At 37.6% G+C, this 27,384-nt stretch overlaps 1 protein-coding gene across 13 annotated transcripts in view; it reads right to left on the bottom strand.

The window, feature by feature from the left end:
- Positions 1–758: 758 nt before the first annotated feature.
- Positions 759–27,384, bottom strand: part of MME (membrane metalloendopeptidase) — a 104,972-nt gene continuing 78,346 nt past the window's right edge. For 12 of the 13 annotated variants that reach the window (XM_021069693.2, XM_084986761.1, XM_084986762.1 and 9 more), the window contains 7 exons: positions 22,511–22,569; positions 15,592–15,711; positions 13,853–13,986; positions 13,674–13,739; positions 10,646–10,741; positions 10,226–10,302; positions 770–1,966 (listed from right to left, as the gene is read on the bottom strand). In XM_021069693.2, the coding sequence (XP_020925352.1) occupies positions 1,867–1,966; positions 10,226–10,302; positions 10,646–10,741; positions 13,674–13,739; positions 13,853–13,986; positions 15,592–15,711; positions 22,511–22,569 (652 nt within the window). In that variant the 3' untranslated portion in view covers positions 770–1,866. 13 annotated transcript variants of the gene reach the window in all.

The raw sequence follows: 27,384 nt of genomic DNA, 5'->3' as shown, positions 1-27,384 counted from the left end.
TAGTTGGGGCAAAGGGTTCCTAGGGGGCTGGTGATGTTCTATTTCTTATAGGTCCTGGCTACAGGGATGTGTTCAGCTGGAGAAAGTTCACAGAGCTGTATACTTACGCTTTATGAAATTTTGGTACATGTTATATTTCAATACCATTTTTTAAATATATTAATTTATTTACTGTCTTTTTTAGGGCCTCACCTGTGGCATATGGAGGTTCCCAGGCTAGGGGTCGAATCAGAGCTGCAGCTGCCGGCCTATGCCACAGCAACGCCAGATCCAGATCCAAGCTGCGTCTTCGACCTACATCACAGCTCACAGCAACGCCGGATCCTTAACCCACTGAGCGAGGCCAGGGATCAAACCCATAACCTCATGGTTCCTAGTCGGATTCATTTCCGCTGTGCCACGACAGAAATTCATCAATACCATTTTTAAAAGACACATAAATGGGCATTCTTCAAGAGGCTGGAAAACCAACACTCATGTTTAGAACATTCCTTCATTTTCATGCTTTGTTAGGAAAAATAAGGATTTTGGATCTCTTTTGTAAAACAGTAATGAAGTAATGAAATGAAGTCAACTAGCCAACAGGACAGGAAAAGAGAACATGAAAGCCTGAAGAGCTGAGTTGCCACCAGGGATTAGCCCTTCCCTTCCCTGAACTCTACGTATTAGAATATAGAAGCAAGTCGTTGGATACACAGACGCCTCGCATTTCTATTCAGAAATGCACTTTCCAAAGCTAGATGGCTGGCCCAATAAGCTTAGTGAGTAATGAGTTCACAATTTCAATTTATTATCAAAATATTCCCATCAGATGACAAACCAGAAAAGCTAAGGAGAGACGGAGCCACATAGATGCACTTTTGTCCTTTGATCATATCCACTCCAGGGACACATTTAATTTTAGAAATCCTGTTTGTAAACCACAACTCTTATGTATCTTTAAACAAATGTCCAATGATAATTTTTAACCCAAGTTTTGTGCTTAAAGCTTTTTATCAATATGATTTATAAGTTTAAAAAGTTTCAAATCTTCATCTGTACATCACTTTACAGATATTGGTTCATAACTGTCTTGGTCTGAAGCTCCAAAATTCAATGATTACCTATAATAATTACTTAGTCATAAATGCAGTTAATTAAATATAAAAATTATTATTTATACATTACTACAAATCTCTTAAAAAGACCAAGTTTTGTGAGAGAGAACGAGAAATTGCTTAGAAAACTGCAGGGAACCTCAAGAATCTCATTATCAGTCAAAGCAGATACAACAAAAAACAGTTTTAGACATTCATTTTAGCCCTAAGAGTGCTTAAAATACAATGCTCTCAGAATGAATAAATGATGATTGACAAAATTAGATTAAAACTATGTTAAGTCCCAAGGCCCCAGTATGTAAAAGAATTCTTTGGAAGAGTTTCGAAGGAGCATAAATGTTGCAAATAAAAGTAACAATTAGTACATAGGCAACGTGTTTTTAACTCTCATGTCACTGCTGTGCTGTGCTTTTGGTGCCAGTTGAATTCTTCCACCTCTTCTTTCTCCCTTTGATTAGAAATCCTGGTCTATATCAAGAAACAACATCAAAATAGCAGATCATATGAGAACCAGAAATGAATAGTAATATTACCTGTAGAGATTAAGTATTATTTACACAGTGAGAAGTGATTGGTTTGACATTAGACCCCCTCCTCCCTCCACATCTTTTCCAGAATAACCTAACTTCATTTTATTATAATGCTTTCATCTCTGTGAACTACCTCCATGTAATCACAGTGATCTTTCTGGCCCTTTTCCTCTTGGATAGAGTTCACCCATTTCTGTGGTGTGGGCAAGTCTAGCCAAGGGCTGCATCACTTCTGAAGATTACCAAACCCGGCATTTCTTTTCTGGATTCATGTATGAATTCTTGTGACAATGAAAAGCTTCTGAAAACTCAGGAGAGTTCTGCAAAGTCCCAATAATCCTGCAGAACAAACAAAAGACACCATCAGCATTTGCTATTCATATCTCTACCAAGGAGGACCTCTACAGAACTGCTTTATGCAGGTCAAATAAGTGGGTTTGCGACATTCAGTTTAAAAGGAAAAACGAAAAGAAAAAACCTGATAGAATGAGTCCATTCATTTTCATTAACAAGAATTTTAAATGGAGAGATAACAAACTATAGAAGTCAAAAGCATAGATTTTGAAGACAGACTGCATGGTATGAATCCTGGTGATGAGCTGTATTTATTTAGTCTCTGTTCAGGTTAAGAATGGGACTGCAGGAGTTCCTGTTGGGGCCCAAAGGTAATGAACCCAACTAGTATCTGTGAGAATGCAGGTTTGATCCCTGGGCTCGCTCAGTGGGTTAAGGATCCAGCATTGCTGCAAGCTGTGGTGTAGGCTGCAGACATGGGTCAGATCCTCTGTTGCTATGGCACAGGCCAGCAGCTGCAGCTCTGATTTGACCTCTAGCTTGTGAATTTCCACATGCCACAAAAAAAAAAAAAAAAAAAAGAATGTGACTGCAGCAGGTCAGGTCGCTTTGGAGGTGCAGGTTTGATCCCCAGCATGGTGCAGTGAGTTAAGGATCTGGCTTTGCCACAGCCTCAGTGTAGGTCACAGCTGCTGTACAGATTCATTCCCTGGCCTGGGCACTTTCATATGCTGTGGGTGCAGCCATAAAAGAAGTAAAAAAATTAGCCTCTACTGTGCCTCAGTTTTCCTTTTCTGTAAAATGCATATAATATCTGTGCCTGTATCTTAAGGTTGTTATTGGGAGTTAACTTATAAACACTCTATATGTGTTTTTAAAATAAATGTAAAATTCATATTTGGAATTACAGTTATTTTAAGAAGGGTTTGGTCAAAGAATAAAATGATTTCTTTATCTCGAAAAGGCTCACACAATAATGTTTAATATAACAGAATTTAAATAGATATTTGTTGAGTTGACTTAATAGGGAAGATAACAATTATTTTCTTTTTTCCCAAAAGAACCCCACTGATATCACAAACTGGATTCAGCCTGAATAACTGTAAAGGGTTGGTAAAATGACAACTTCCTCTTATCTCTGACCCCAGTGGGCAAAAACAACCCACTATTGGCACCAAGCAGCAAATGAGAGACAGACAGGCCCATGCCATGATGCAAAGGTGATGTTTTCCCATCAACCCTGAACCAGTTCCTTCCCTTCTCTTGCCATTGGGACCTTTCCCCCTCAGCCTCCTTGGGTTGGGGACAGGGATCTGGGAGGCAAAAGGACTAGAGTTACAGCAAGACTAGGTGTACATTCTGATTTACTGAGATCTCCTTACATGGCAGTTATATGAATGTGAATACATGTCCTAGAATTTCTCTCCCCTCTAACCCATTCTCCACACAGCAAGCAAGCGATCTTTAAAATTTAAATCAAGTCCCATAATCCTCTTACTTCAAACTTTCCAGAGGCTTGAAGGAAATTTAAGCTCCTCTCCACTGCCTCCAATGTCCTAATGGCTCCAGCCTACCTGCCACACCTCCACAGGGGATGTTTCTCTTCCTGTTCCTCATTAGGCTCAAACTACACTGATCCACCTTCTATTCCTCAAACTGGCCAGGCTCTTTCCCTTTCTGCTGGTCTGCCTGCCCCACTCCCTGGAAAGTTACTCCTCGGTGACTACTTGGCCAACTCTTTCTCAGCCCTCCTGCCCCTGCTTTCTCAAGCCTCCTCAGAGGCCTTCTTGGAAACTGTCCCCATGAGTCCCTCCCACCTGTGCTAGCCTGTCACAGCACTTATCATGACATGCAATTATCTGTTCTCCCTCTTTACTTTCTGACATACCCTCTGCACTGTAATTTCTATGAGGGCAAAATACTGTGTGTACCTTGCTCCCTGCTGTATCACCAAAGCCCAGCACAGCGCTTATTGTAGGACTTTGGACAAAATGAATGAGCCTGTCACCTGGTCATGGGGATTCTAGGCAGATAGTAACAGGGTATTATGAAGGAAAACACTGTGCTGTGCTTTTGGTTTATTTGCTGCTATAGACCAACTGGGGAGAAGGAAAACATTTCCCTTCCCTAGCTCCATTCCATATCGAATTTCTTAATTCACTAATGTGTCACACATCACCACATCACCTTCAGGGAGCATGTAAACTTTCCTGGTTGGATGTTTTTGAGGACTCCTAGAGGAGTCTTAAAGACTGAAAGGAATCTTCCTGGTATAAAGCTAGGGAGTGGTTGAGGTTGGGGAGGGTAGAGCAGAGAAATTAAGGTCTACTATTCCACTGGAGAGGAAAAGACTGGTCTCCCCAAATCTGAAGGGGCCCAGCAGGGGCAGGCTGTGTGAATGACAAGGATGTGCCTTTCCTTCTGAGCAGGGCCCTGAGAGGACCTGACAGGATGGCCGGTGGCTCTTGGAAAGGCTGAACATCAGGAACAATAGTGACTCCTGCAGCCTTTGACCATGGCCGATGCAAGGAAATGGAGCCACCTGACTTCAGCCAGAGCTGAAGGACTGCAAAGATATCAGCAGTGACTATGGCAAGCTGGAGAAGGAGGTTATTCCCCAATTTCCAGGCTTATAAGATGCCTTTGGATTCCTATGTAACCCTGGAAAGGAGTAGGCTGAAAATGAGTGAAATTAAATTTCTCTCCTCCCGGCTTAGAGTGGGGCTGAGAGTTCAAATTAATTTGATGACTACTGTTACTACTGCTATTACTACTACTACTAATGTGTCATTTTTTACACCTGAAAGTTCAAGAACAAATTCACTTGCTATGTGGTCAAAGTGATCATATATGTAAGAATAAGAAGATTTTAGCCATCAGAGATTTATATTAGTATTTGGTCTTTACGTTTCTAGGCTCATGAACCCTGAGGCAGGGAGGGGTTTTGATTCATTTACTCTGATCCTCTTCCCACTTTAGGAAGCCCTGGACACTGGCTGAGGGGTAGTATCCTGTGATCTGACTGTTTCTCTAACTGGGGACAAGCTCCCTGAGGGACAGGGTAAGCATTTGAGAGTCACTGGCTGGAAGAGTTGTTCTTCTTGTTTTTATTTGTTAACATTTTTTCAAGAAATTGTGGCTTAGGGATCACCATATAGGGACTTCAGTAAAAATATCCAAACCCAAGACTTAAATCTATATCTTTTACAAAAATATTAAAGAAATTAAAAAAAAAAAAAACCAAAAAACCCACCACCTCAAAAATGAGAAAGTCTTCACAAAACACCACTGGGAACTGGCCACACAGCAAAACTCTCACTAAGGTACACTCAGCCCTCCATCTCCACTCTAGCTCCCCTCTTTCCATCCAAAGACTTCAATTCAGATAATTTGATTCGGAATAACTAGGTCAACAATGTGCCAGTGCTTCACTTACTTTCCTAGGACTCTAATTACTGTTTGGTTGTTTATAACATTCAATCTCTGGATGGACATAAATAATCTATTTCAAAAAGTGAATACATTATTAATTAAAATGAATCCCTTCTCTAAGAATGGGATAGTATTTCATCAGTATTCTTAAAGGAATTTCAGGGTATACAAAACTATGTAGTATTTGTGTTTATAATAACAGAAGAAAACACAGTAATGTTTATTGATTACTTCCTAAAGAAATTTACTGAAAGTTTTACTTTACTATGTAAAATATGTACTGTTGCTATTTTATCATACTATGGTTGTTTATTCCCTCGGTAAAATAATCATTTGTGTTGAAAATATCTAAGAGATGTGGAGCCGAACATCAGGTAACTAGGAATGGACCTTATATCCTATCATATATCTGACTACTCCTTCCTGAAATTAACTGTTTTTTTTTTTTAATTACTGAATGAGCTTTTTACAAACAATGAGTTCTCTTAATAATCTCTCACTACATCTCCTTTTTTTGTTCTTTTTGCTAATATTTAAAGTAAATGGAGGAAACATCCATTTAAGTTTTTAAGTGTTTAGCTTAGACATGCTAAGTCATTGAATAATAAGGAACAAAATAGCCCTATTACTTGAAAATGTCTAAACAAAATGCTAGGAAGAATATTTTTTCAAAGGTAATAGATATTAAGCTGTGGAAAACATTTCTTACATAATTAGTGGCCTTAGTTCTACAGAGTACCTTTTATTCTGACTCAAAGATGCTTTCAAGCAATCTAAGTATCTCAGTTAGCCCCATTACTATTTAGGTAGTACAGACATTGCTACCATTTTGTCTATTTGGACTTTAAAAAATTATCAGACCCTCATATCTTATACAGAACTATTACATCTGAATAACTTTAGAAATGCATTTATAGACCTTATAGTAAATATTAACAACCATTCCCTGAAGTGACTTTGGATAACTAACAAAAACTGAATTCCAAAAAGAAGTCAATTAAAATTCTAGACTATCACAGGGAAAGGTTTTTGCTTTAAATACTAAAACTTCAGAAGTTTGTTTTAAAGTACATAAGACTTTAGTTAAGAGGAATAAAATTATAGCTTAGACCTAACATGATTTTATAGATTCAGCTTTATTGCAACAATACTTTGACTTAAAAAAAAATACTGTGGTTATTTAAGCATAAGGTTACAAAATCTCCCTCTGCTTCAGAAATATTTCTACAGAAAACACTATGCACAATTTTTCAATAGCAACTCAATGTCTATTAGTTTTTAAGGTTCTTTAAAAAAATGTTTTACTTTGTACAGCCAGGAAGCAGCCTGTTTCCAAAACTAAATGTGACCTCAACCTTTTGCCAAGGAAATCCCTTCACCTCCAGAGAAAATAATAATTTCCTTGACAAAAGGTTGGCATTCCATTTACCCTTTAAAAAAAAATCAACACATACTTCTCTTATGAATGAAAAACAGTCAAAGAGGCATCTTTTTGGGCTAGAACAAGAAAATAAAAGTTACAAATGCTTTTACATATTTGTAATAATTATTGTTTTCAGTTTAAAATTAGAGGTAGAATACAATTACATATTTACCCATGTTATCATGTAAACAGTGATCAGTTACTGACATTTTGAACTATGCAGGCATAAGAAATGAACATAGACACAAAAAAAGCCCTTGACTATAGCTAATATGGAATGTTGCAAAATAAAATAAAAATAGTTTATTCATAGGAACTCTTACTCTGTTCATATCTCTCTAATGTAAAAGTAATTCAAGTACTAATTTTCAAGCATGTATACGTAATAGGCACTTTATATATATTAACATTAATCCTCCTAGGAACTCCTGTAATAATTTAAACCTCATTTTATATATAAAGAAATTGAAACTCAGAGGTTAATGAACAGCTCGTAAATGGCAGAGCTATGGATTGAATGCAAATGTTTCTTACTTTGAAGCTTACATTCATTTTTTACCATAAAGTGTATGGATATATTTTTCTGAGCTCCTTGGAATAGAGGAATGGGACTGCTGAGGGCAAGCAATATAGTAACCAGAGAACTAGAGAAGAGACAAACAAATAGAAAAACTCTAATAAAAAGTCAAACTGAAAAGTCAAAAAAAATCACCATTAATGGCTCCGTAGTATAGGAATAAATAACTCAACACATTATAGCTTCTGAGGATTTCACTAACCTAATAAACAGTAGGTAATAATCAGAACAATTTATTCCTATCAGAACATTATAGGTCACATTATAGCTTCTGAGGATTTCACTAACCTAATAAACAATAGGTAATAATCTTTTTTTTGTGTCATCAAAAAAAAGAAAGCTTAGGTTTGCTTTAGGAAATTGTGTTAAAAAGGCAGGAAGTTAGAAAACTTAAACAGAAATTTTAATTTATTGGCTAAGATAAAAATGTTAATATTGAAGAGACAAATTTTAGCTGTCAAATAATTAATGTGCCACCTCTTGTTCTCTGAGGGTGCCAGATGTACAAAGTGCTATATTAATATTACTTAACTTCACCTAGGCTTTTTATGGATATATGCTTTGGTTTATGAGAATATGCAAGGCAAAGCTTTGATAAATTAGATTGTTATGGTGGTTTGTGTGAAATTATAAATGCTCTCTCTGCTATTCTCAGAAGTAGATTGTTGGACCTTAACGTCTGATGATGTCAGTAAGAAAAAAGACAACTTAAAAAAAACTATTGGAGTTCCCATCATGGTTCAGCAGTTAACAAACCCAACTAGCATCCATGAGGACGCAGGTTCCATCCCTGGCCTCGCTCAGCGGCTTGAGGATCCAGCATTGCCGTGAGCAGTGGTGTAGGTGGCAGACATGGCTCGGATCCTGCGTTGCTGTGGTTCTGGCATAGGCTGAAGGCTACAGCTCCGATTGGACCCCTGCCCTGGGAACCACCATATGCCATGGATGCAGCCCTTAAAAGACAAATAGAAGAGTTCCCGTCGTGGCTCAGTGGTTAACGAATCCGACTAGGAACCATGAGGTTGAGGGTTTGGTCCCTGGCCTTGCTCAGTGGGTTAAAGATCTGGCATTGCCGTGAGCTGTGGTGTAGGTCGCAGATGCAGCTTGGATCTCACGTAGCTGTGGCTGTAGTGGAGGCCGGAATCTACAGATCTGATTAGACCCCTAGCCTGGGACTCTCCTATGCCATAGAAAAGACAAAAAAAAAAAAAAAAAAAAAAAAAAATTAAAGCTATTGAATCACTGTTGTGCCTCAGGAACCAACATGGTGTTGTTGTAGGTCAGTTATACTCGAAAGCAAACAAACAAACAAACATAGTCATATAAAAAGCAATCAGACTTGCAGTTACCAGAGGCCAGAGGGTGGGGAGGAGGGGAACTGGATAAAGCTAGTTGAAAGGCACAAACTTCCACTTACAAGATAAAGACGTATAAGGGGTGTAATGTGCAACATGATAGATATAATTAACACCACTATATGTTATATATGAAAGTTAAGAGAGTAAAACCTAAGAGTTCTTATTACAAGGAAAAAATTGTTTTTGTTTTGTTTTGTATTTATATGAGATGATGGATGTTCAATTAAGTTACTGTGGTAATCACTACATGATATATGCAAATCAAAACATTATGCTATACATTGTAAACTTATACAGTGCTATATGTTAACTATATCTCAATAAAACTGGAAGAAAAAATTTTAAATGAAATTTCAAAAAAATTAAAACTAGAAGTTACAAAACCATAATGAGAACTGATGCAGGGACTTTTGTTATCATTACCCAAAAAGAAGCTAATTTGGATATCCTAGCAAGACTAAACTTAGCCTGCATACAATATACAATTGTTGAGTAAATGAATTTTGAAAGAACTGTTAAGGCAAATACTAAAGGATGATGTGATGATGATACTGATGACACTAAAACAAGCAGAGTAAATTCTTTCATTTTCAATGTGCTATTGTGCTATTTTATTGTTTCACAATTGAATGTGTTTTTCCCCCAGGAGTGAATGATCTGGGCAGTGCGCTCATGTCTATTTTAGGAAGAGCTTTTAAAATTAGCCCATTAGTTTTCTTTGTTCTCAAACTCTGTTTCCCAAGTAACCTACAAAATTTTTAATTTGCTTTTCATACATTCATGCCTGAGAGGTGCTGCTGTTGACTAGCAAATTGGTGATGAAGGGTTTAGTACATGGAATGGGGTAGGAATTTAGAATTCAGTCCTAAAATAGATACATACAGATCTAGAATTTAACATTCAAACTCTGGTTGGTTGATTTTCTTTCAATTCAATGTTCTCTGAGGTTTCCTGATTAGGAAGATCTTTAGATTATTAACTCAACTTTCTCCCCTGCACAGAATTTTCCTCTAATACTCCTGGTGGATTGATCTCTGACCTCTGCCTCACCATACTCTATTAGAGCTTTGTGGGTAACTTTACTCCATGTTGGGACCTCTAAATACTAGAAACTTCCCTTTATGTTGAATGGAAATCTTTCTCCGGAACTACTGCTCATTGGTTCTAGGGCTTTCACAGACGCTTAGAAATGCCTCTGTTGGCTTTAAATAGAGCCACTATTCTGAGGTCATTTTCTTTGTTGGAATCCATCAAGCACTGAGACTAGGTCATGTACATTCTGAGGATAAGACCAGTCAAGGCTATGCTTGTGTAAATATAACATTTATCCTGATGTTTTGTTAATCCTTTCTCAGATCCTTAAATAAATAAATAAATAAATAAGAATTAAAAAAAAAAAAAAGAAAAACACCAGATATCCAAATTTTATAGAAGCAGAGTCAGAAAAAGCTTTCCAAATTTGAAGTAATGGAGCCAATATTAGAGCACCTTCACAGCTGTTCATACCCACGCACCTGAAATTGCCTGGACTGTGCACATCTGTTTTAATGGAGTTGATTGCATACTCTGGCCTGTAAGTCCCACACCACACCTAGGGATAGAAATAGAAAAAAGAAAACACTGTTCTTCGGTTCCATCAAAGATTATTTGCTTGGGCAGTCTGGAGCAAAAGCAAAGTTCCTACTGCAAAAATTAAATTGGAATTCTGCATTCCTCAACCTATTACTCTTCAAATAATGTTCAATAATAGGCGACCAGGGACATAATTATCATTAATATGATCTGACAGTCTGCTACACACAATGAAAGTTAGTCAATCAAATGCTCTGCCACAATTGATTAAAACAGGAAAACTCAGCATGCAATATCTAACTTACTATGAAATTATAACTCAAAATGATTTTCATATCTATCAATCAAGAGAGATGCAATACCTGGGCGAAGTTCAAGAAGAACAGTTGTTTATGATTTAGGTCAAGTCCAGGAAGTAATTTTTCTTCACCATTCTTTTTAACATAATTTTGATAGGCCTAGGCAGTTAATGAAACAGAAACATGATATTTATCATTCCTACATTTACATATAAATCTATGCAAAGATCATGTAAAGAAGTAATTAACCTTCTATATCAGAATCACTATAATAATGTATTTAGATATAGCAGCCTACAACCATTTAATGGATTAGAAAGAAAACTAGAATTTACCACAAATGCTCTGAAAAGAACAGGACGATAAGAGCCTAGCATATGTCGGATGATCAACAAATGTCAGCTTAAGTAAGTGTTGAAAAACATATCTAAATGTTGTTCTGTAGATGAATAAAGTCTAGCCAGTTGGAAGAAGAGATTGCCAAGGAAGTCTCTAATTGCTAGAGAGACTCATGCCAGGTTTAGTTTGAGTGATTCTTGCCAAAAGTCAAGGGATTACCTTAAGATCCCTTAGAAGCCTAGCATCTGTGATTCTAAGAATAAGGATGAGAAATTACGGCCCTCTGAAGATAGGGCAAAACAGACTGAACCTCAGTTACATTAGGAAGAAGGAATTTAAATTGCCTTAATGTCAGAAAATGTTCTTAATCCTTAAGGATTTATGGATACTACTGAAAAATGTATTTTCCTCTCCTAAATATGCTTAAGAAAATGATTAACAACAAACTTTCTGACACATGTTAGTTTTAATTTAATACAAAGAAAGGTGATAATATTATAATTCTGTACTTTTTCTACATGAGGCTTCCCATGGAAGTACCCTTAACCCGACCTGGGCCAGATTTTTATAGCAGTGATTCTCAGTTTGGTTGTGTATTAGAATCACCACAGAGTATTAAAAGGGCCAATGCCTTGCATTTCCAGGCAAGATGGAGTGACAGGGACTGAATTTACCGTCCCACTGAAACAACCACACAATAGACAAAATATATAAAAAAGTTTGTGTGATAAACCACCAGGCAAAAAGGAGAGTCATCTCTGAGAGATGGAAGCTAACAAGATGAGCCCCACAATTTCCCTAGCTTATTGCCGTGACCACTTCCACAAAGTAGTCCAGGAAACTCCAGTAGGGGCCTGGGGACTCCCTGAGTTGAGGAGTAAATTCTGAGAGTTTAGGGATACCAAGGACAGGGGGCTAAAGAGGAGAAAGCTGCAGAGAAAGAGAATCTCAAAGATCAAATGGCCCCCTCAGATATTCAGCTCTGTATGTGAGTACAGCAAACCACCCACGCCTAGAGAAGGAACCACAGAAAAGGTCTAGTACTCATATAGGACAAGGAAGACCTGAAGATTCATATAGGAGGGTCTTGCCTCAGCAGTGAGGAATAATTACCCCAAGTCTGAGCACAACCCCAGACATGCCAAGTTATAAAAAGCAAGATCTCAATGGGTTAAACCATTTCTGAGGAATTTACCTGCATCCTCAAAAAAAGCTCAAGAATATTTATAGGAAAACAAAAATACCCAACACCTAAAGAAGTAAAATGCACAATGCCTGGCATCCAGTTACAGAATTTCCAAACATTCAAAGAATCAGTAACCCATTATCTCCCAGGAATTGGTTGGGACCAGCTTAAGCTCCCAAGCCTCACACTTTGATCATTCTGGTCACTGCCAAGTCACAGGTCCTACCAGTCTTCACTCCCGCATTGCTCTGATATTTCGTCCTTCCTGACCTACCGAGGTTCTTCTCCCTTCCAACCCAAACATCTTAATGATGAGCAGATAAACCTACATCCTCATCTGCTCCACCAAATATTCCATCTATCTTTGTCTCAGTAGCTAGATTCTATCTTGCGGACACCTTGTTTCCTGTACCCTCTTGAGTAGACTCTGCTTTTTCTCCCACATGTGGGCTACCTCAGGGTGGGGAAAACAACTCAACATGATGCTCACTCCTCCTTGTTGTTTCTGAGACCATTATTCCTTCTCTTTTTTGTGAAAAATCCCTATTTTTTTTCCTATGCACATAGTATCCACTAGACCATCTTTCACCTCAGTTCAAATCATCAAATAATGGCATCTCATTTTACAGAGGGCTTGAAGCTGGATTTCTAGCACCAAAAATAGTGCCAAACACATAGTAAACCTTCAACAAGTATTGTTGGATGTGAAAATGAATGGAAGCCTAAATGAGGTTCTAAAAGGTGCTCCAACAATATACTCCTCTGGTATAATGGTTGGACTATTACAAGGCCACTTGCTGGAACCCTATCACTTCATTCCCTTACTATCATTGTAACTGGACTGTGGTTTAATGTTACACTTGTGGCTTAAGTTGACTACTGTTGCTAAATGCAGTTTCAAATGCCGTGAAACTGAGGGACCTGCTCAGTACATCAATCAATGACTCTGAAGTAAATCTTTTTATAGAATTAGAATCTCTTTTCTAAGAAAAAAAGTATTTCAGAGATTATTTCTTAGGAAAATGTGGTCTCCTCTATGGAACTTGCATATCTCCTCAATTCTGTCATTATAACATTCTGTGTTTCCTTTCCTCCTTGGCTTCTTCAAAGCTTAGAGACTGGTATGCAGCTCAATTACATCAGTTGTATTTTCCCTGGTTAGCATATTTACAGTCTCTTTTCTCTGTTTATTGCTTACATTATGCATGTCCTTTGTAGAAGGTATTAAATAAGTAAATATGATCAATTATACATTCCAACCACTAAAGTAAGAAGAAAACACTGGAGTTCCCGTCGTGGTGCAGTGGTTAACGAATCCGACTAGGAACCATGAGGTTGCGGGTTCGGTCCCTGCCCTTGCTCAGTGGGTTAACGATCCAGCGTTGCCTTGAGCTGTGGTGTAGGTTGCAGACGCGGCTCGATCCCGCGTTGCTGTGGCTCTGGCGTAGGCCGGCGGCTACAGCTCCGATTAGACCCCTAGCCTGGGAACCTCCATATGTGGCGGGAGCGGCCCAAGAAATAGCAAAAAGATAAAAAAAAGAAGAAGAAGAAAACATTATTACTCACTCTGTAAGCTTGGCCAATACCACCGTTATCAGCAATGTTTTCTCCCAGTGTATTAATTCCATTGAGCTGTTGAGAAAAAAGACACTTAAAGACTCTTAACTATGTTTGGATTGTTAAGAAATTATCAATAATTCACTGAAGATTGAATATAAATTTTCGAGAGAATGCTGATGACTTACATGCTGTCCACCTGCTAGGTCCCAGGAGAAGTTTCCATACTGGTACACCATACATTGGGATTGTTCTTTAAAATTATTTGCAGACTGTTGAGTCCACCAGTCAACAAGGTCTCCATCCTTGTTAAAATTTCTGCCTAAAATATATTATTTAAGTAAAATGGGAACTCATTACATCAAGAATTGCAATAAGATATCCTTAATTCAGAGTGTAAGGACTAAAAGAGTAGTGTGTGAGAGAACATTATATTGGACAGATGATGAGATAAATTGTTCTCTTTTCTCATTCAGAGTTGATGAAACCTGCTCAGCTGGGGCTCTCTTTGCTGATATGCCTTAGGATTATCCAGATATTTCACTCATTCCGCTCTTGATGTCTTAGCCAAGGCCACCAGATAAACACTGCTGAAATCATGACTTATTTCTAACTCATGGACAGTTTTCACCTGAACCAAATCTATTTAAATTGATGTTTTGAGATTTTTTTTTTTTGGCTGCACCCACAGCATTCAGAATTTCCAGGGCTAGGAATCAAACCCACACCACAGCAGTGAGTTGAGCCACAGTAGTGACAACAATGGATCCCTAACCTACTGAACCACTAGGGAACTCCTTGAGATCTTCAGGAGGTCAATATTTTACTCTGGCATTCATTTCATATCTCAAAACCTTTCTTAAGCATTGTGGTCTCATAGTTCTGCTACACTTCAAACACAAAGGAAAAAGTTGCCTTTGCTCCTGGAACTTTCTTGCTAATCCAAGCTACATTGATCTTTCCCCTTTCTGAGCTTTAGCAGGATTTATATGTCATATGTTTAACATTAGATTTTTTTATTTTTAAACAGTACCTGTGATATAGTGAATTAATATAAGGACAATGAAAACAAACTGCCCGAACCCACATCCTGGATCCATCAACTCCCAGTTTTGTAACTTTGAACAAGTCTTATGGGCCTCTATATTGTTCTATTTGAAAAATGGGAATAAGTATGAATACCTACCTGTGAAAATTGTTATATAGTTTGAGTTAGAAGATGCTTAGTAAGCCCTTCCTGTCTCCCTTTCTTCCTCTGGCTCCATAAAGTTGGATTAAGCCTCAATCATTTTCTCTCTGCTGTTCTCTTATTTTCTTTCCACTTGTGAATAGATCTTTGTCATAGCTTCAACTCTTACCTCTTTACAAATCTCATGTTCTTACTTTATTCTTTTCAATTTCACTGAAACTCTAAATCTATTTTTCCATTTAGGGCAGCATGTAAACATTTAATTGTCTACTGTTTGCAAGGCCCTGAACTAGATAGTAAGTGTAAGATGCAGCAAAAAGAAAGGAAAAAAGAAAATAAAAAAATCTTTAACCACACTGACTACCAGCAGTTTGAGTCCTGTATACTTTATTTTGAGTATACATCTGATTTTAAAACATAGACCTTGTCCTCTAAAAGTTTGTAGAGATAAGGAGTAAACAACCATGAAATAAGACCAAACATTAACATTGGTGTTGACAAATATCACATTTTCTTAATATGAACATTTGCTTTCTTCTGTCAGAGTATAAAGCACACATTGCTTACCTCCCTATCAGAAATTTCTGATCCTAAGCAACAACTTAAAAGGAACACAAAAAGTGTGGTATTAGGCTGGTACACTAAAAAATGTGTGTTTGTATTGAAAAATTATAATAACCCTTAATCAGATTTCCTAGGCTCTGTCACAGCCAAAGACAAGCATCACTCGCACTTTACCATTGTCATCGAAGCCATGGGTGATTTCGTGTCCTATGACCATGCCGATGCCCCCAAAGTTCAGTGAGTTAGACTGCTGTGCGCTGAAGAAGGGGGGCTGCAGAATGCCAGCTGGGAAGACTACAAGGAAAGAGGACAGTTAAAGACCACTTGTGGTTTTATCCTGTGATGACAGTCCTGGGGTTGGCTTCTTGCCTACTAAGCTGTTTTCCAGTCTGTCGGTTTCACTTAATTGTATAGAAAAATCTTGTGTGACAGAAACAAATGCAGGTCTTTTATATTATTGATGCCAGCAAAGAGTTCACCCAAGAGTGGCACCAAAATCGATGGCTTATAATCATAATTCACTTTATAATATCGATTGTTTTTCTTCTACAAGGAGTTTAGAGCAAGGGAGAATTATAATCTTCATTCAGAGTATCTTCTCCATTGCAAATATTTGGGAGAAATAGTTACTTAATAGCAGAAGTTATTAACTTTTACTGCCTCTAACATTTATCTATCTACAACAGCTCAGTAAATAAACAGAGCCATTCACTTGAAAGTATCCTTCAACATACAACTTTATTTTCATCAAGGCACATATAACTATTTATTTACTTATTTATGGGTTTTTGGTCCTTCTTTTTCCTGTCTGCCCCCAAAGCACCTCAAATATTAGCTCTTTGAGAACAGACATTTATTTGTACATACATGTGTTTATTCATTTGTTTTTGAGTCCATTTGATTTTTCAGTTCCATTATCTCCAGCACCTAAAACTAGATGGTGACTAGAACATAACAGGTATTGAGGAAATGTGTTGAATGAATGAATAATCCATGAGGAATAAATAAGTGAATGAATTTCCCATGGTGTGCTAGACTTTGTAATTTTTAAGTCTACCCTGACATGTATCTTAACTTGCTTTTTTTTACACTTAGATGTTATTATTATTATTATTATTATTATTTTTGTCTTTTTGTCTTTTTAGGGCCGCACCTGTGGCATATGGAAGTTCCCAGAATAGGGGTCTAATCGGAGCTGTAGCTGCTGACCTATGCCAGAGCCACAGCAACACCAGATCAGAGCTGCATCTGCGACTTACACCACAGCTCACAGCAATGCTGGTTCCTTAACCCAATGAGAATAAGGCCAGGGATTGAACGTTCAGCCTCATGGTTCCTAGTCAGATTTGTTTTCGCTGTGCTACGATGGGAACTCCATGATGTCTTATATTATTTAATTCATGTGTCAAATATCAAAATACTATTTTCCCTTCTAAGCCATCATTTGGACTTTATTATTTGTGCTAACAGCATGTAAAGGGTCTCAGTTGCCCAAAGTAAACATTTTCCATTTATCTTCAATATTGCCTTTCTTTTATAAAGTCATATACATTCCTATTGAGGAGAAGTTCAGGTCATGAACCTTCTTTGCAGTAGCATCTCCTCCTATCAGTCTTACTGCCACCTTCCTAGTTCCTTGCCTCAAAAATTACTTAATTTCCAGAGTTCCACTGTGGTGCAGCAGAAACAAATCTAGCTAGTATCCATGAGGATGGGGGTTTCATCCCCGGCCTCACTCAGTGGGTCAAGGATCCAGTGTTGCCATGAGCTGTCATGTAGGTCGCAGACGTGGCTCAGATCCTGCATTGCTGTGGCTGTGCTATAGGCCGGCAGCTATCCGATTCGACCCCTAGTCTGGGAACTTCCATATGCTGTGGGTGTGGCCCTAAAAAACAAAAACAAAAACAAGACGTAATTTCCCAGTCTTCTTACTTCCAGTATCACTCCACTATAATTTATCCTAAATCTAATATATCCAGCACACTGATTAAAGCACCCCTGTAGTCATTATAACACCCCTGCTAAAACACCTTGGATAGCTTATCATTGCTCCTTAACCAAATACAGCATCTTCTTCCTGGCATTTGTCTCCATGATCTACCTCTCCACCTCCCTCATGCTCTCCCTTCCCTCATTAAGTCTCATTGTTTCATAATCTTACATTTGGTGATATAAAATTCTAGTATCCACTGAAGCATTATGTTCTGTTATCAAAAAAAAAAAAAAAGTTCTTAGTATCAATACCTATTACATGCAAAGCCCTGGGCCATTGTTACCTGGGATATCAAGAATACAAGAGAAAGGCCCTGACCTTAAGGATAAGACCTAGTTAATACAGAGTAGTGAATGCTGTTTCTTTTGTCATTCAGGTGGGGTGAGTATGACATAACCTTGCAAGGGCTTCAGATATTTACAGAGGAGACTTTAAAACACGCGGTGCAACTTAAGGGCTCTCCGGATCTTTTTAAAAAATCAGGAAAGTTGCCAAAACATTCAAAATGACAAAATTAAAACAAAAAAAAAAACTTTTTCCTTGGAGAATTTTGATGAATTTACACTTCACGTGTAGCTGCCTGAGCTATCAACGGTGCCAGGAAATTATTTTTAGCTTGAAGTATTAAAAATACGTGCAGTACTTTATTAACTTAAAGTGAACACGATCTCCCACACTATGTACTTTGATTAAAATCCATCCATTATATAAAATGCTCTTATGAAATGTGCTATCAAGACTAAACATTAACTATAAAGATCCTGCTGCTTTAATTATACCCTGATATGCCACTCTTCAGGAAAGTGATAAGATTTTTATGGCTCACATTAAATAATAGTCTTTAAGTTCAACTTTGCAAATTATGATCACTCTGTCAGCTAAACCTTGACAGTGAGGATTTTCCCCATTAGCCTTATTGCTGTTACTAGTAGACATCACAATTGTTGATAATAACCAACTGCTTAGTTGTGAATTTTTTTTTATGTTCTGGGTTGTCAACAAGTTAGTTAATTAAATAAGTCATTGGTCCATGAAACAAAAGACTGTTTCTCCCTGCCCCCACCCCCTCATTTCCCTGGCTTATTATTATTTTTTCAAAGGATACAAGTAATTCAATTATAGAATCTTTGATGTAAAGCTGAAGAGTGCAATCAGACAAAATCAATTTTGTTGTAAAAAATTAAACTGTTTTTATATTAAATGAAACAGCAACATATTCAGAAACATTTACTCTTAATTCTCAACTCTGAAAATAATACTTCTAAGAGTAAGACAATTTTAGAAAACTTAATTATGTCAAGGTAGTCACAGATCATCCAGATTGAATATACTAAATCATCCATAAATTTCTCAAATTGGAAAAAAATTTTTGATTGTTAATGAAGGAGAATGCAGTGGTAGTAAGACTTCCTATAAGAGTAAATCGTTTCCTTAGACAAGACTTGAAGATTTAATAAGATGATTGTTTTTTGTTTTTGTTTTTGCTTTTTAGGGCCGGACCTGCAGCATATGGAAGTTCCTAGGCTAGGGGTGGAATCAAAGCTGCAGCTGCTGGCCTACACCACAGCCACAGTGATTCTAGATCTGAGCCATGTTTGCAACCTACACTATAGCTCACAGCAAAGCCAGATCCTTAAACCACTGAGCAAAGACAGGGATCAAACCCACATCCTCATGGATACTAGGCTGGCTTATAACCCGCTGAGCCACAATGAAAACTCCCAAGATGATTGAATAGTGCCTGAAATTTAAGAAATATTTGACAAAACATTCACGTGCAGCTTTGTCAATGGCATGAAAGGTTTCTAAAGCTCCATGGAACAATTATGCAATGAATAGGAACCAGCGAATTAAACACTTTCGGCATGCCTGCCTGTCCTGGAAGTTGGCTTTTTATATTTATGTGAAGTAGTGAGGATGCATAAAAACGGAATGTAGCCTACATGTGTGAGTTATGACAAAAAGTTGTGGGAACTGAATTAAAAAGTAGAAATTATTAATAATTCCCTATACAATAATAAAACAAATCTTTTTTTTTGTTTACCACAACATTAAAAAACCAATCCCATGAGAAATTGTATTTGATCTAGTTTATGGTATTTGTGTGAAGGTGAGAGGGTCATTTATGGGACATAGTCTATACCAATTCTAATTCTGTAATGCACATGATATCAAGTCCATTAAGTAGTGTTGAAAAAGTTACATATCTAGTTATGGAGAGACACACACATATACACTTTTATCGAGAAAAAAGGTAGAGGGAGTTCCCATTGTGGCTCAGCCAGTTATGAACCTGACTAGTATCCAGGAGGATGCTAGTTCAATCACTGGTCTCGCTCAGTGGGTTAAGGAGCCTGTGCTGCAGCTGTGGTGTAAGTCAGTAGCTGCTGCTCTGATTAGACCCCTACCTGGGAACTTCCATGTGCTATGGGTGTGGCCCTAAAAAGCCAAAGAAAAGGAAAAAAAAAAAAAAGATGGAGATCTGGATCTTCAATTATTTTTAGTTAAGACAATCCCTACTTTCGAGATTTAAATGAATTGTCAAGGAGAAAATGTACACATGTCAAAGATTTCTCCTCTTTCATGACACTTTTCCCTTCTCTGAACTACTGTTATGAGCAGATAAGCATATGAAAAGAGGTTAGCAATTTTTCATATTTCTCATTTCCTTCAGATTAATTGATCCTGAGCATATTGTAAAAGGTCTTTTTTATATATGAAGAAAGCTTATCACAGCCAATTCTTGATTATTCAGAGGATAACAGTCTACTTTGTGAAATGTTAGGCCACTTTTTTTTTTTTTTTTTTTTGTCTTTTTGCTATTTCTTGGGCTGCTCCCGTGGCATATGGAAGTTCCCAGGCTAGGGGTCTAATTGGAGCTGTAGCTGCCAGCCTACACCAGAGCCACAGCAACGCGGGATCCGAGACGTGTCTGCGACCTACACCACAGCTCACAGCAACGCTGGATCATTAACCCACTGAGCAAGGGTGGGGATCGAACCCGCAATCTCATGGTTCCTAGTCGGATTCGTTAACCACTGCACCACGACGGAACTCCCTCTTAGGCCACTTTTACCTTCTTTTTCCTGTTGCTGTATGGTTGAGGGTATTAAATTCAAAATGAGAACATTCCCAGGTCTTCCCTGATCAGAGAATCTCTGAGGTGGACCAACTTTGAGCCAGCTTCAGGGATATGTGGTAATTCAGAGCTAAACAAGATTCTTCTTGACCCAAGCTGTGTGGACCTGCTCTAGAGAAGGGCTGAAGGGATAACCATGCCAGAGTGTTCCTGCAGAAGGTCTGCCTGGCTCTTCTTATGGGGATTAATCTGCACCAGATCTGATAGGATCCTGAGCTGGATTAAAAAAGACACACCTTAGTCTGCCCACATGCAGAACTGAAGTCCAAGCTGCATCACTTTTCCTTGGGATTCCATTAAAAGTCAACTATCCTGTTCAGGCCAAGTCTAGCATGAACCAGATTTTACACTGAGAGAACTACTGAATACTAAAGAGGTCTTCAGAGTGAAGTCTCTTCAGAGATAAAGAAAAAGATTTCTAGGAAAAGGGTCTGAGTGGTTTCTAGGTAGGAATACCTTACAAAGGAGAGACTGCATGGATTCTGAGTTGATCATTAAACAGGCTCCGATCTGGCTTTAAGTAATCATTTCACTAGCTGGGAGATGCATTAGCCTAGACTTTGAGCTAATTTTAACTCAGTGCACATGCCTAACTATATGTTATAGAAAGACAACCTTTTCTGGTTATAACTCATTTTCATGTCATGTACCAAAATAAATTCCACAAAGATTAAAGATGTGCTCCCAAAATAAAAACCTACATTAATGCTAAAAGACCCTAAAAAAATAAATAAAAACCCTAAAAAAAAAATACTAGAAGAAAATGTGGATAGCTTCTTAATTTAATACTTCCTAGGTTTAAAAGCAATGAGGGAAAGTATCATCAAACTCTACCTTCCCACTTGATTCTTTTTTTTTTTTTGTCTTTTTTTTGCTATTTCTTTGGGACGCTCCTGCGGCATATGGAGGTTCCCAGGCTAGGGGTCGAATCGGAGCTGTAGCTGCCAGCCTACGCCGGAGCCACAGCAACGCGGGATCCGAGCCGCGTCTGCAGCCTACACCACAGCTCACGGCAATGCCGGATTGTTAACCCACTGAGCAAGGGCAGGGATCGAACCCGCAACCTCATGGTTCCTAGTCGGATTCGTTAACCACTGCGCCACGACGGGAACTCCCCACTTGATTCTTAACTACATTTAGGAATGAAGGGCTGCACAGAGTACTCCTGGGGAAGCTGGCTGTACTATTGCTTAGAATACTTTCACTGAAGTACTGAATCAGCTGGTTGCCTTTCTACATACTAAAAAAATCTTGGGAAAAAATGGGTCTGTGTATGAGATACTGAAGAAAGAATTTAAAGATGTCAAGGTAGTTCCAGGAAGAGAGAGAGAGAAAGGAAAGCCATTTCATTACTCACTATATTACGCATTCATGTATTAATTTCTATGTATATTTCTGATATCACTAATAGTGAATACATAAAACTTTTTTGATCATATGGTTCCACCTAATATAATTGACTTTTCAACTTTCTGAGCCTCTTGGAGTTTTCTAGAAAAAAAAAATGATACAAAGCAGGACCATTTCTACCAGAGCCAGCATACAGAATTGAGAGAAAAACTGGATCTCTGAAAAGTTGGTTCTCAGAACCTGAAATCGCTTAAGATGCTGATGCTTAGAAAGTCCTAGAGTTAATATAACTTAATAAAGATATAAGGGACTTTAAAAAAGTATTTAGAAATAAAGTAAAAGTACTTAGAAATAAGATAAACCATGTAGCTATAAATGAGAATACTGTAAAAGAAACAAAACTACTTAATGTGATTTTTACTAATTTAAATTTTGCTGTTAGAGTGAAAAGAAGTGCATGGATGCATTTATTTTCAAGGAGGATACTCAATTAATCAGTAACTCAGCCTCAGCAGTGCTTTTATGGGGAGTATTGCAAATTGGTCATGCAAAGCACTACAGCTTGGGAGTAATAGATAAATATTAAGGAATTATTTAGGAATAGACCTTACCTATCTGATTTCTGCCTGAAGAATAAAATGCATTGACTACAGCTGCTCCGCTTATCCACCTATAGAAAACATAAGAACTTGTTACAAATGGTACTACATTATCAGATTCAATCTACTCACCACAATAAAAGTATTATCACTATTGTGAGATGAATCCTTTTTTTTTCTTTTGCTTTTTAGGGCTGCACCCACGGCATAAGGAGGTTCTCAGGTTAGGGGTCGAATCAGAGCTGCAGTCACCAGCCTACACCACAGACACAGAAACATCAGATCCAAGCCGTGTCTGCAACCTACACCACAGCTCATGGCAGTGCTGGATCCTTAACCCACCGGGCAAGGCCAGCGATTGAACCTGCAACCTCATGGTTGGTTCCTAGTCAGATTTGTTTTGGCTGCACCACCTCGGCAACTCCCTGAGATGAATCTTAACTTCCAGTCTGAACTACGATCAACAAATTAAACTTAGCTCACTAGATGAGAGATTTCATTTGAAAATATTTCCACTTCTTGAAAAACCAGAATATATCCAGCTCTGCAATCTGTTATTTAATCTGTGTGGATTTTTAAGGAGACATCTGACAGGACAAAACCCATTCTAATGCATCTCTTTGGAAATTGCAGTGGATTAAGATTATATTGAAATGTGTTTAGCTGTGTGTTTCTGATACTTGGTAACTATGCCAACAATTCTAGAGCAGTTGACAGAATACTGAAATAAAAACTGTTAAATAAATTTTCAAAAAAAATAAAGTTGCTAAAATTTCAGATTCAAGTATATTTAAAATTTTTTAAATTCATAGTTTATGAAGAAGATTTTTGGGAATTAAGAGATCCCCTTGGCAGGTTATTTAGCATGAGGTAATGTGCCTTGTACAATTATTGCCATTTAAAATTATTTTTTTTAAATGTGATATTTCAGCTAAATGAGAAAAGGTATATTTTTGTATAATGACTGTAAAATGAAAGCCAGGTGGTTCTTAAGTAGATCTGTCTGCCTGTTTATGCCATGAATGAGGACCTATATTTGAATCTAGAGATTTTATAAAATACTATTCTTGGCTTCAGAAGACTCGAGATGAGAAAAAGTCACCAATAACTGCGGTAAAGATTGAATGAGAGAAAACAAAAACAAAAAACACAGCTCCCAAGACAGTAATTTGAGGATGTTGCTAGGATTTCCATGTCTTTCTGCTCAGATGTTATGAAGACTGAATATCAGTAACAAGGATCATTGTTAGTCACTTTAGTGCAACAGGAGTAATATTAACATCTTAATAAACTATTATACATCTCCTTATAAACTCATTGAAAATGGACACTGCTTGACTTTAGATACCTCCTTTAATGTCAGCACACATGGATACACTTAAGACAATCATGTTATTAGCTAATGGCTGCACTGTAGTTATTCCACATTGGGGGCAACAATTAGAGTGACAATTATTACCCTACTCATGGAAAGAGTTTACAGTAATTAGTACAATGAGGTTAAATCAGAACTGTTTCCAGACCCTGCTTTGTGAGGTAAGCAGTACAGAGTTAGCTGCCCAAATCAGCATTTTAGCTACAATTTCAGTAACTATTGTGGGATGTCAGATGTGAGTTCTATTTTGATCTCTTAAAAATAACTCAGGGAGGGCTACATATAACAACTGTCTGATAAATTCTAATTAAGCATGAGTTTTATCTCCAATGACATGACTAAGACATTCATATAAAGGATATGGGACTTAAAAAATCCAGATAGAATTTCCGTGAATTTTTCTTTAAGAAAAAAATAAGTTTGCAGGTGGAAGGTGTGGCAGGGGAATGGTTAATCAAAGCGTTTCTTCTTTAGTTTGATTTTGTTGTTGTTTTAGAGAGAAAAACATTTGCAAACAGGTTGGTGTGATCAATATCTCAGTCTTCCCTAATTTCATTATGGCTGAGTCATCAATATTTCAACTCCTTGCAGGTTGATGATTACAAGCATATAATTTTATTCATTTTAATTACAGTCCACCTGCTTCCCATATGCTTTGTGGTGACTCACAACAAAAATATTTGTAAACCCACGGATGTTAGACCAAAATCTAGATTAGAAACTACAGGACGAATAGATTTTTGTGTGACCCAGTATATTATGAAAGAAAATATCTGTATAAATAAAACTCAGTTAGGGAAAATTATGTATTAGGACTATGTTCATATATATTCCCAGTTACTGTGACTCAAGTATGGTTCAAGGTTGTCTGGCAGGAGAGACAAATAGAAAATGTGTCCATACTTCTCCTGAGCAGAAAAAAACACTGTTCCTCGTGGTGACTTTAGAAAGTTATTTCTGATGTGTCCTCAACATTTTGATAGTGTAGGAGAGCAAAACTTGCGGCCCCCAAATGTCTCTTTGGCATAAGGATTATTTTGAGCTGAAAACTAATCAAGGCCCAAGAGACTCAGGAAGTAACAAGGATCATTGACCTTCTCCACTAACTGTCTCGAAGATTTTTTAGAAGGAAGGCCAGTTCTTGGAACACAGCCATCACCACAGTTATCGTCAAAGATCAGGGGCCAGGTGTGAGGTGGTCAGGGCCTAGGGATCAGAGTCCACTCTGTGTCCCATTGTCTCTGCATGATCCAGCAAACAAGTGTTTATCAAACATGGGCTTTTCCATCTTCCTGAGAATTGCCTTTCTCCTCTTTGAAGTATCCAACCACTATCCCCAACATTCTCTTTTGTCTTTAGCTGAGGATGGTATTTAAGGTGATGGTTTCAGCCATCTTGGCAAGTTACTGTTTGCCTGGGTCTCTCCGAAGCATGTGTGTCTTTAAACTTTGATTTTTCTCCTGTTAATCTATCTCATGTCAATTTAATTCTCACACCAGCCAGAAGATCCTATAGAAGAGTAGAGGACAATTTCTTCCTCCCTGACAATAGCCAATACAACAGTAGATTATACGTATAAATAGCTTACAAATATTATTATTAAAATTTCAATTAGAAATCAGATTAGAAGCCCTGTTTCTGGAATATAGCCATCACCAGAGGTATTTTCAAAGAACAAGGGCCAGGTGTGGTATGGACAGTTATAAAAATTAATTTGACATATTTCCAGGTCTCAGTTGTTCCATTATGAACTTATGATTTAGTGACAGTATACTCTGAATGGACTTTAATGGGTAATCACAAATAATATACAAATTATTGGTTCTGGACTCAGGTACAATGCTAATAATGAAATACAAAAGGTGCCAATTCTAAAAATTTTTTTTTCAAATTAGTGTATTACAGAGAAAAGGAACTAGAGACAGGAAACTAATGTTTCAGGCAGCAACAGATCTCAAAAGCAGGACATAGATGAATGACGTTTATATTACCCATCTCATGTTCATTGTTTTTGTAAAAATAAATGTCACATTTTTTGTTTTAGTAATCTACTCTTCTGTTATATTACTTTGAGGGGTTTAAAAGTGATTAATGTTTGTAACTTTCCAGCAGGGAGGGTTTTACATATTAAAATGTCCACTGTGAATTACACCTTCAAGAAAATAGGTAGCTATTTATGACCACAGAACACTCAAATAAAGTTTGAATTATGGTGGTTAGGTTCACAGAGCACTAGTGTGTAGTGTTTGCCTTTTCTTCCTTGAGCTCCTTCACAGTGCGTCCTCAGCTACCCATGGGTAATTATCTAGATTCGAAAGCACAGGGCACTTTGTCCTGGGAATGATCAGAACCTGAGCTATTGTGACTGGATCGTTACATCTTAAAGTAGCAATAACAGCTACAGACTCAATGTTTAATATCTGTGGTCAATCATAAAATATCTCACTATGTTACTGTAAAAGCTAAATTAATAGGGTAAAGAAAATGTTTTTCAAGTTAAATGTTTCAGGGAAAGCTTTCATTTACAGAACACAAACAAATCTGACCCCGAATAGTAGCACAGAAAAGAAAAAAATGCACAACTAAAGAGAAAAACAAATGTCCATTAACAAAATGGATAGTACAGGTTATATAAAGATACCTGTGAGGTTTGGAGGCCAGACACTGGCACCTTCTGCAGCAGGTATTGGACCTGAGACAGGGAGTAATTATCACCCTCTTCTTTGAATTCCTTTCCTGCCTCCAGTAGTCTGTGGTGTAGGAGTATGGATGTGGGGGTTATCAAGTGCAGGGTGGGGAAGTAAGAAGCAAGCAAAATTTATTTTAAATTCCTGGGACATAATGGTATTGTTTGGGGCACTCGACAATAAAACAAAGGGCCTCTATAAGCAGCATGGTCCTCAAAGCTGAACCAACAATGTAGTTGGGAAATACCAGTGAAACACCTGTGAAATGGGGACCAGGTGTGTTTCTCTTCTATTTCCTATTACCCTGAAGTACCTAAGTGGTGATGAGATGAAAGCACATGGACATCAGTTTTACAGCAGGGAAGAAAAGCAGAAGTCTACAGCCTGATCCTATAGCCTACTGGACATAATAAACCCGCTGCAAAAGCACCTGCAATAAAACTTCCTTCACCCACTCACATGTAACCAAAACTTCAAACAACAAAGTCATTAATGTCCCTTTTCCTGAAAGTGTTCAATTTCTCAGCATCTAATGGTCCCAAAGCAACTTTTAAAATCAGCAGTACAATACAATGGCTTTCTTAGTCTTCCTCAAGTACTTCTGGAAAGAATTCCCATTCTGTAGCTGCAATTACCACTGTAATGCTTTATATTAATACTCTCTCATCAAGACTTCAAAGCTTTCTATTTACTCTTATTCATCTTTCAAACTAGACATAAGATAGATGACACCTTCAGTTTTTAGGTGTAGATACTAAGGCACAACACTGATCAAACTCTTTTTCCTAGTTTATTTATAGTCTTAGGGATACAATTGAAAGAGG

Source organism: Sus scrofa, chromosome 13 (assembly GCF_054392235.1).
Source record: "Sus scrofa isolate SSC_HxYL_T2T_F1_AM1 chromosome 13, Sscrofa_HxYL_maternal_Yorkshire_Landrace_v2.0, whole genome shotgun sequence".
Classification (NCBI taxonomy): Eukaryota; Metazoa; Chordata; class Mammalia; order Artiodactyla; family Suidae; genus Sus; species Sus scrofa.
Note: the sequence above shows the minus strand (reverse complement) of the source record. Positions and strands in the feature narration are given on the sequence as shown.